Source organism: Alosa pseudoharengus, unplaced genomic scaffold (genome assembly GCF_046254945.1).
Source record: "Alosa pseudoharengus isolate Yale_2024_CS ecotype anadromous, Long Island Sound unplaced genomic scaffold, YU_APseudo_1.1 YU_APseudo_1.1_scf_11, whole genome shotgun sequence".
Lineage (NCBI taxonomy): Eukaryota > Metazoa > Chordata > Actinopteri > Clupeiformes > Clupeidae > Alosa > Alosa pseudoharengus.
In genome coordinates this window covers 27,411,238-27,422,003 of record NW_027468576.1, presented here as the reverse complement: position 1 = coordinate 27,422,003, position 10,766 = coordinate 27,411,238, and the positions used below count along the sequence as shown (strand labels likewise).

General features: G+C 47.5%; 1 protein-coding gene across 1 annotated transcript in view; it reads left to right on the top strand.

The window, feature by feature from the left end:
- lrp8 (low density lipoprotein receptor-related protein 8, apolipoprotein e receptor) overlaps window positions 1-8,983 on the top strand; it is a 136,331-nt gene extending 127,348 nt beyond the window's left edge. The window contains exons 15-18 of the mRNA XM_076278647.1: window positions 2,189-2,482; window positions 5,593-5,661; window positions 7,127-7,296; window positions 8,945-8,983. Coding sequence (XP_076134762.1) covers window positions 2,189-2,482; window positions 5,593-5,661; window positions 7,127-7,296; window positions 8,945-8,983 — 572 coding nt within the window. The remainder of the gene's footprint in view (window positions 1-2,188; window positions 2,483-5,592; window positions 5,662-7,126; window positions 7,297-8,944) is intronic.
- Window positions 8,984-10,766: the final 1,783 nt, after the last annotated feature.

Sequence of the window (10,766 nt, the reverse complement as noted above, 5' to 3'; positions counted from 1 at the left end):
CTGGCAAAGGCTGCTTTCCTGAGCCATCTCCCTCTTTTTCCTCTCTTTGGCCTGTCCAGGTCAAATTAAATATGACATTAATTTGATTTAAGAGAATTACCCCAAAATAAAAATGCTTATAATAATGCTAATGTAGTTAGGGTAGGATTTTGTTGTACCTCTGCCATGAGAGAAGAATCTTCCAAGTGGGGGAAGAACATGTCCTCTCTGTCCCTAGCTGCCATCCACTCAGGTCCCATCTCTGGGCCAGAGTCCAGAGAGCTGAGATGCTTTCTCTTCTGGCCATGTTTCCCAGTGGAGTGGTGCTTCTTGATGCATCCCTTACGGTCACCGTTTGCCTCTTTACGGGCACGTGCCTTCACAGAGGTTTCTTTCTTTGAATGGGGGAGGTTTTGGCTCCATTTGGAGCTGTACTCCTGAATCAGGTGAAGTCCCTGCAGAAGGTTGATGGTGCATCCGACCTCTGGAACCAAGGCAGGGACCTGCTGTGCCAATTGCAGTAGTATAGCTGCTATCTCCAGCCTCTGTTTCAGGTCATTGCATTTTACATGGTTTCCCTGAGGTGCCGTCTTTGCCTGTTTCACCTTAGGAACCTACATCGTTGAAGAAAAAGAGTATAGGCCTAGTTATTTTCAAGTACATACAATCTTACATCATTGCATGTTATTGAAACTTTAATGCACTTAAGTTAAGCACTTAAGAAAGATGATCAAATGCGTGATTCCATCACAGATTGGAAATGGAAAAAAGTGTCTCTACCCGTGGTTTTGTAAACGATTCCAAAGGCCGAGGGCAGGACAGGACTTGGGCCTTCCTGGGTTTGGCCAGACAGTCAGGTGAGGAGTCCACTGGAGTTTGAGAACTCAGCTTATGCTCACTCTGACTCTGACAGGCTGAAGGGAGACACCCCACACTCTTCTGCACAGGAGAGCAAAGCTTGAACACCGGGGGCGTATTGCGGATTTCCAGGGCTTGTTCAGCCTGATCTTTGCAAGGCCCCACCCGACAAGGCTTAGCCTGTTTCTTTCTGCGACCCACACACTCAGAAGCCTCTGAAATGGTGGACAAAGTAGGTCCAGAGACCTGGCAGGTACTTTCACATCCATTTTCAACTGGCAGTGAGGATCCAGGAAAGTTTTGGGGCAGAGTTGAAGAGTTGTCACCACAGCTGAGGGTATCCCCAGATAAGATGGGCATAGGGAGAGGACACTGGGTGGAGCTGGAGGCAGAGCCTTCCTCACTCTTCCAGGTCAATTTCTCCCCAGTCTGAAGATCTTTCTTCTTAGAGAGGGGTGGTTTCTCCAGATAAAAATCCTCAAAACGTTTAGATGGTATGACTTGTCTTCTAAGGCTGTAGGAGGCATTTGGGGCTCGCCCTGTGCTGCCCTGTAATATAAAGGTAATGTTATCCATATGTGTCAGAGGTGGATTTACCTTACACTTAAATGAGTCTTCCAGTGGCTTAATTCGACATTTAAAAAAAATTCTAAATGTACAAAAAAGATGAATTCCATCAGAAGTGTTACAAGGGCCATATTGAATAATTTCTTACCTGTTCCATAGCGATTGGTCAAGAAATTGATTAATAAAATGTCAAATATTGATAATCCAAGTTATGTTTGGGTTAGGTTACCAATGGTGAAGGTTCTAAGGGTACGTGATGTCACTTAGAATCTTCACCTGGCTACTTAGAATGTTTGTGATGCTTTCTGTAGTTTTTATTTGAACAGATAACATTTCCTGTAGATTTTATATGAACAGATAGTCAGCTTATAGCCTAGTTATAGCCTAGTTGCAGTTGCTTGTTAACAAAACCATAATTAATATTGAACATACACACACATGCTAACAGACACACACAGACACGGCACATAAATTCACTGTTACATGGAGAAAACCTTGACAGTTGTGCATTGCACTAGCTCTCATTCAGTAGATATTTGCAGGTGTCTACATAGACTTCCTAAGCACTCGCTTCCTTATCCCCATCTCCTCAGGCCAGACTTAGCACTAGATAATCTGTCTCCACACTCTGCAGCTGAGAAACACTCTTCCTTGCCTGGAGATTTTTTCATTCTTGCATCCTGTGTGTCCTAAACCTCTCTCTCTTTTTTAATCATTGCATCTCTCTCTCTCTCTCTCTCTCTTTCTCTCTTTCTCTCTATTTGTTTTTTATCCCTCTCTCTAGTAGTCAGACCCAAAACCACAACAGCAGCTCCGACGACCACAACCACTACAACCCTGCCAACAACCAGCACCACCACCCCAGCAACAGCCTCCTCCACCACCACAACTACGCCATCCACGACCTCGACGACCATCACGACCACCACCACCAGATCCACGACAGCCTCCACAACAGCCCCACCACCTGTGCACCACAGCTCTCCATCCACCACCATCAGCACCACCTCTAGCAGTACCAGTAGCAGCAGCAGTAGCAACAATGTTCAGAAGGTGAATGCCAACCTGTCACACCGGGGTGAGTGTCCTCTATCTCAATCTGTGTGTGTGTGTGTTTGTGTGTGTGTGTGTGTGTGTGTGTGTGTGTGTGTGTGTGTGTGTGTGTGTGTGTGTGTGTGTGTGTGTGTGTGTGTGTGTGTGTATGTGTGCGTGCGTGCGTGTGTGTGTGTGCAGTGTGTTGCAGTGAGAGCTATAATGAGGGCATTGTGTGCATTTGTTGTGGCTGGAGTGCAGTGAGCTTTTGGGTATCCAGACATCACTCTCAATGGTGGACATGGCAGGTTGCGACAGTAGAAGTGCTCCCTCCACTGTGTTTGTAACTCTGATGGACTCGTTAATAAGCAGAGCTCTTTTAAAAGGTAGAATTAATGAGAGTGGAACCAGTCAGCTCGGAGTGGAGTACTTAAACTGTCTGGACCTGAGCATCTCCACCTCTGGGCACTCCTGCTGGTCAGAGAGGTTGTGTGTGTCAGTGTGATTAATCCACTAACATTTCTCTCTGCTGCAGCAGCACAGACACAATGTGGTCCTTTTCAATTCCTGTCCTCTCCCTCTTTCTCCTTTCTTAATCGTCGGAGTGTTGGACCGCTCCTGAATCTGCTCGCTTAGTACACCCCTATGAGCATCCTACTTTCATCTCTCTGAGCCGGCCTTAGGGTCAGTGGAGGACAGACGCCGAGGCTGGGCAGCGAGCCCCCCGGTCAGGGCCCTGGAGTGAGCTGGGGCTGGGTGGGGAGCAGCTGCTGGAAGGTGCTACTGGGCAGCCTGCCTCTCTCATGTCTGGGACTTTCTTTTATTCATTTCTTGCTCTACCAGTTGCTCCTTTCTTGTTTTCTTTGTCTGTCTTCCTCTGTTTTGGAGATGTTTGGAGATGTTTGCATCTAGGGGTCTGTCTCTTTGCTTGGCTGGCTTTCAATCGGCCTATTTATATACTGTAGCTATCACAGCAATGTTTTGCTCGTTATTATGTAGAACATTTGCATTTGCATTTAGATTTATTCATTTAGCAGATTCTTTTATCCAAAGCGACCCACAACATAAGGAATAACATTGAAAATGAGGAATAACATTCAACATTCATGTAGAAGTCTGGAAATGTTCCAGGCTAGAACCCTAAGGTTCTTGATGAGCACAGGCCCATCAACTCACGTGGTACCAGGGAAACAGGTCAAAGCTGGGAAAAGCCGAACCAGAAGAGTGTGCCGGAATGTTCTCAGGCCTTCCGATGGGAGCAGAGGCATAAATAAGGGCTCTTAAATATTGATGCCTTCCTCTTGTCATCGTATATGAGGTGCTGGAACTTTCTATTAGATAAAACTAAAAACTGTGTGCCACTGAAAGATGAATGCTGTGTGGGCAGGCGCCGTGGCTGCCAACAAGAACCCACCAGTGACTCCGAGGGCCGATGTGAAAGAGCTTCTGGATGAAGAGGGAGGATGAGTGGGAAGCAGAGGAGCGAGAGAGAGCCTGTGTGTCAGAGGGAGACAGAAAAAAAAAACGAGTGCATGTGTATATGTGTGTGCGAGAGAAGAGAGGGAAAGAGAGAGGAAGAGGCAGAGAGAGGCCATTGAGGGCAGCACTCACAGCCCACAGAAGAAGCAAGTGCATGTCTGAGGGACTTGGTGCCTCTTTCAGGCATTACGGCACAAAAAAGAGATTGTGGAGGTTTAGTGGGGGACCCGGCTTTTTATCCGTAATCGTGTGTCGACTTGTGCCTTGGATTTTCCCCCCTTTCTCTCTATTTCCGAGTTTGCCGACATCAGCAGCACCAGGTGCATTACATCCCCATCAGCACAGGAGAACCATGTGTGTGTGTGTGTGTGTGTGTGTGTGTGTGTGTGTGTGTGGCACCCTGAAGATGAAAGCTGACAGCGCTGCGAACATTGTTGTTGCAGATCCATATTAAACGGCGGAGGTTGAGATTCTGTCAGGATGAATCATACGGTGTGTGTGTGTGTGTACACCGTCGCGGAGCACAACTCCTAATAACCTGAAAATGAAAGTCCCTATCTTCTGAGCGCAGGCTGCCAATCTGTTTTGTGAACAGCGTGCTTCCCTGCCACAGGAAAAAAAAAGTTGCCGCTATTCATGGGACAAATTTTAATAATGTTTTACAATCTGCTCCCTGATGATTTGTCGGCCATGTGGAGATATGACTCATTTGTTGATTTTATCTGTCAGCAATGTCGACAATACTAATCTGAGGCACCACATCAACTTGCCATACTCTTCCCAACGGCAAAGATGTAGCTTGAGCCAAATAGAGGTGTGAAATTTTCGTTTTTTGCCGTGTCTTGAAACCACCGTACAATTACACAATATTCATGGGGCGTTATCTACATTTTGAGCGAGATCTTTCTTCTGGCTGGAAAGGAGGGGGAATTATCCACCCCCATTTTATTTTTGTTGTTTCCTTTGTTTTGTGCTCAGCATTCTGTGGGTAATCAGTAGCTCCATCTGTATGCTGGGCTTGCTCTATCCGCCCCTCTTAATCTCCAGACCAAGACTCCATTATCAGTTTCTAATTACAGTAGCGCTAATGGAGGCCTCTGTGTTAATTGTGAGATTGAGGTAGGATTTATATTCGGAGATGGGCTTGGCTCCACAGAAACCTGTGGTACGGGCTGGGTTGAGCTAATTGTCTGTGTATGTGTGTCATTACAGTCCATATTGTAAACGCTCATGCCTTTATAGTCATCTTTTTCTCTTTAGAATTTGTTTATATGTGTATTTGTGTGTTTTTAAAGACAAATCGAACGATTTCATTTTCTGACTATGACTATTTCGGCTTCACCTGAGTCTGCAAGGTCTCCGTGACTCTTTGTCTGTTTCTTTATGTATTCCACTGCATTTTCATTTTCCTCTCTTGTGTCTTCAATTTATTATCTATTGTCCATGTGACTTATCGTGGTTTATCCATATTGAAAAAAAAGCCATCACTGGTGGAAACAGATCACAAAACCATGTCTGTTGTTGACACAAAGGAGAGTAAAAGACGGAAAAAAAGAACAATATGTTTTTCTCTCTTTCCTCTCCCTCTCGTTACATACTTCTGCTTTATCTTGCTTCCCCTCCTCCTCTCTCCTCCCTCTTCCTCCCTCTCTATTCCTCTCTTTATCTCTCTCGCAGCTGGGAGCGAGCACTACCTTTTAGGCAACAACATAACTGTGGCAGTTTTGGGTATCGTCATTCCCATAGGTAGGTATGGCTGTGCATACTGTGTACCCCCCCCCCCCTCCCCTCCTCCTCCCTCTCCATATGCTGCCCAGCTCTGCCCTCTCCATATGCTGCCCAGCTTACTGGCCCCGACATCTTCATTCAGCTGCAGCCCGGGAGCTTCCAAACCCATGTGCATGATGCCTTCCCCTAATGCCACACGTGTACACACACACACACACACACACACACACACACACACACACACACACACACACACACACACACACACACACACACATATACACTGTCCTCAAAGGTAATATACATATTCATACACGCACAATAGTGCCGGTTAAATAGAAGCAAAACCTCATCATCCCCAGTGATGGGTTGATAATGACAGTGGCAGTGCCATAGCCATTGCAGGTATAGTAGCGTTGCCGTTTAACGTTCAGTTGAAAACACCTTGCCCTTTTCTCGCCACTCGCACACGCTTAATTGTAGAGCGGTAAAACAAATTAGCGTTGTGCAAATCCAATTGTGGACCCTGCTGTGAAATTCAGTCCCTGCGCTCATCGCTCTTCTGCTCGGGGAAATTGGAGAGACTCCACCCTCCTCCTCCTCCTCCTCCACCTCTCTGTCTCCCTCAGCGTGTGGCGCTGTAATAGCGTTGGCTTCAAATTGTTATTAAGACGAAAAGCTGCGCCCAAATGAAGTGTTTACATGCTGACGGTGCGGATGTGGAGGTGCGGAGAAACACACACACACACACACACACACACCATAGAATGCTCTCCGGTGACCCCGATAACAAAAGACCAATTAAAGGAGAGCACGATGGGAATAGCACAGGCGGTCGGGCAGTTTAAGAATGTGGAGGGGACCACATTGCTGCTACAGAGTGGCCAGGCATGGTTATCTTGTCCTTCTGAATAAAAATGCTGCACAATCGGATGTGGAGGTGCAGAGAAACACACACACACACACACACACACACACACACACACACACACACTGATGCATGGACACACACATGCACAAACACATACAGTACACACACATACATTCACAGGGATGCTAATGTCTGTCCCTTGGCTTCCAATGCTTATCCTTTTGTGAGCAAACACATACACACACACACACTAGTGTCTGTCTTTATGTATGTCAATTTATATGTTTAACTGTCATTATGTACTGTTGGCATCCTCTACCAAGTATGCATTGAAAGCATTTGTCAAGTATAACATATTCAATATTGTTTACCTTGGTTGTCACCAATATAAATGCTTTCAGAACATAATTGTGACATATACAGACATTGGTGTGTGGGTCCGTATGTATGCATCAGTGGGTACGAATGTGTTTGTGTCTATGTGTTTGTATGTGTGTGTGTGTGTTTGTGTGTGTCATTAAGTGCTGCACCTTGTCCCCTGGCTGTGTTAACGCTCCCGTCATTGTGTGTCGGCTGTGTGTTAAACGCATGCAGTTCCTATCCTTGCCACAGTGGTCATCGGCCTGCTCTGCACCGGCGGCTACCTGGTCTGGCGCAACTGGCGGCGGAAGAACACCAAGAGCATGAACTTCGACAACCCCGTCTACCGCAAGACCACCGAGGACGACGACGACGAGATCCACATCGGCCGGACCGAGCAGATCGGACACGTCTACCCCGCAGTGAGTGGCGGCGCCCGACAGCCCTTCCTGGCCCTGCCCCTGGGCGGCGGCGGCACTGCCGTGCCCGACCCGGCTGCGCACTGGTACTCGGGCGCGCCCATGCTCTCCAGCGCCAAGTGAAGCGGGAGCGGTGCGGTGTGGACGAGGAGAGTGAGGGAGACTGGATCGAGGAGGAAACATTGAGGACCATTTTTGAGGGGGGGGGGGGGGGGTAATAATAAGGAGGGGGAGGAGCCTTTAGAGAGTGGCACAGCAAAAAGTGGGACATGTTTTTGTTGTGCGCCTGTGCACACACACACACCCACTCTTATAACGTTACTCACATTCACACACACACATACCGTACGCACGCGCAAACACACACATAAACACACAGAGGCACACACAAGCATGCACATATTTGAAATGTGTGCATCACTACACACACATAACCTCAGCCATCCCATTCCTCCAGTTTCCATCCATGGTTATTGTGCCATTGTGTTTTGACCATCTCCTTCCTTTAGTGAAAGGAGCGTAGAGTGTGTTTTTGTGCTCGTGACGGGGCACAGACTGTGTGTCCTCCCACAGTCTTTTTTAGCTTTATCCTCCTCCTTTTCCCTTTGAAAGGCATTGGGATGGTATCCTTCCTCAAGTGGTTTCTCCCTTAAGACTGTTTATCAAAAGGACCCTGTAACTACGCATAGGAATACAAAGGGATGCCAGCACCTTAGAATACAAGACAATCGATTTATTAATGTATGATAGTATGCATTCGTATTTATTTAGATATCAGTTGTATTTGTGTGTTTTTTGAACTCGTCGTCGACCGAGCAGCTTGGCTGGAGTGGGGAGTGAGCGACGGGGAGGAAGGGGTTAAGCAGCTGTGAAGGGGTTGGCATGGCAACGGCCGATGATTGCCGTAAAGACAGGATGAGAGCGGGATGTGGTTTTTGTCGCGGCGGGTTGCTGGCAGCAGCTGACCATCACAGAGCTGAGAGCTGGAGGGGGATCAGAGGGGGGATGCCGCCGCCTCCACGTGTGCTCTGGAGCTCGATGGGGGAGATGATGGGCACATATTTTACACACACACACACACACACACACACACACATATACACACATATACAGTACATGCAATGCTAAACACATAGACACAAGCATGCACACACACACACACACACACACACACACACACACATATACAGTACATGCAATGCTAAACACGTAGACACAAACATGCACACACAGGGATAAACACATTTGCAAACACACACAGGGTCTCTATGGCCTAGCCTCACAGCGTGTGTTAGATTGAGACATGGGTGACGCCTGAGGTAGGGGACGGCTCCCAGCGCTAACAGGATTGGGTGTGTTATCAGTGTGTCATGACGGATGAGCAGGATCTGCATGTAGGCTAGGCTAGCTGTCTGTGTAGCCCTTTCTTTCTGTCTCCATGTCCTTCTTTTTCTCCTTCTCTCTCTCTTTCTCATTCTTCCCTACTGTCTGTCTTTTTTTCTGTCATCTGTCCTTCACTTATTCTCTTTGCCTTTTTTTTTCTGGAACCCTGTTTGTCTGTTTCCTTCTTTTCTTTTTTCTTCTCTCTATCTTTCCTTTTCTGTCTCTATCCATGCCGTGTGTTTAATGGTCTTTTATCTGCTCTCTGCAGCGCGTGGCGCTCAGTCTGGAGGACGACGGATTCCCCTGAGGTGCTCTCCTCTCCCTTCTCCTCCCCTCCCCTCCTCTCCCCCCCCCCCCCCCAACCCCCCTCTCTCCCCCTTTCTGTCTCCTGGGGAGACCTCACTCCTGCGGCAAGGTGCCAGAGAGAGAGAGCGAGAGAGCAGGGGACACTCACACACTCTTAAGAGAACACAAGCGAGTTTCTCCCACGAACCCCAACCAACCAATCCAGATGGGGGATGGAGGTGGGCCTGCCTTTAAATGCCGGCCCATGGGTACATCTCCGAGAGTAGCCTCTCCTAACATACCATACTGCACAGTAACCTCAGACCTACAACAACTACTACCACCTCTTTAACTACCACTACGGCTAGTGCTAGTGCTAACAACTAGCCTAGCGCTAGTGCTACTTCCCCTTCTGTGTAGTAGTAGTGGTACAGGCTGCTTACTGGTGACTAACCCCATAATGACATACAGCAGCTAACACTCTTTGGATTTCAGTCTCCAGCTGTGCTAGGCTAGGCCTTGTGCATTTAAATGATGTTTGTATTAAATGGCTCTTGTGGCGTCAGTTGCGTTACTGGTGTAAATATGATAAGCCCGCACCCGCTGATGCCCGGGTATCTGAATGGGCACGGCTAGGCCCATAGCCGCACACACCAGAGGGCATTGCCAGGGGAACCCAGCAGGGCAGAGCTCTGGGGAAGGGGATTATGGGTAATCTGCTCTGCTGGCATCAGAGGTACACAAAAGTTAGATAATGAATTTGGGTGGTGCTGTGTGGAGAGGGAGCTGATGGGGGGGGGGTGGGGGGGGGGGTGGTAGGCTTTGTAATCCAGTCATACAGTTTAGTATCTGAGCCTGTTTGTGTGTGTGTGTGTGTGTGTGTATCTGTGAGAATGTGGGATTTGCATTCATTCGGTGGTAATCTACTATCTGCAACTACAAAGGAACCTGAATAAGCACAGAGGTACATTGACAGTTTATCCGGAGCCCCTGTTATGAGACATTGGAAAATAAAAGAGTAAAGAAGAACTCTGGCCTTTTTTTGACCTACGACTGAAACTGGATAACTCTTCCAGGACTAGACCTGGTTCTTCCTCCATTGTCTTCCATAGCAGAGTGCAGCGAGACTCTGTCCCTCATAACTCTCGAGCATGAAGTACAGTAGGAACGTTTTCAAGTCCGCTGTTTGCTTAGTGAGAGTGTTTACTGGGCATGTCATGGTAATAAACAGAAATATCTAGTAGAAGTACATATCATCAGAGTCTTCCTGGAACTTCAGGTATCTTTTTGCATACTTACAGGGAGCCTGTCTTTCATCAAAAAAAGACAAGAAACATGCTTGCTCCATTTAACCTTGAGGGGATATGGTCTGACATTGCTGTCCGTACATACATATCACACAATTTATATGATTTCTTCCTGCAGAGCCTTTAAGATTTCTCTATTTCTAGTCACCCCCATTTTGAGAACATTCTAAACTATTCTGCTACACAAGTTTGCTCACACATACAAACACACACACACTACAGCAAATCTTCCTGGGATCATCTCTGGCCTCATGTTTCTGTTTGCTGTGAGCACACACACGCTCTGCTTTCACCTCAGCCGCACGCTGATGGCCTGATTGATTGTGGCCATAGATCACAGCTTGCTCAGACCACACGCCGCGTGCCATGGCTCTTTCCTGTGAGGCGGAGATGAGAGCCCTGTCCTGAATATAGACTTCCTGGATTAGACCAGCTGATCGGGGCTGCTGTCCGGACCTCTCGGCAAGATGAATGGGAAGTCATTTATCTGCTCTATGC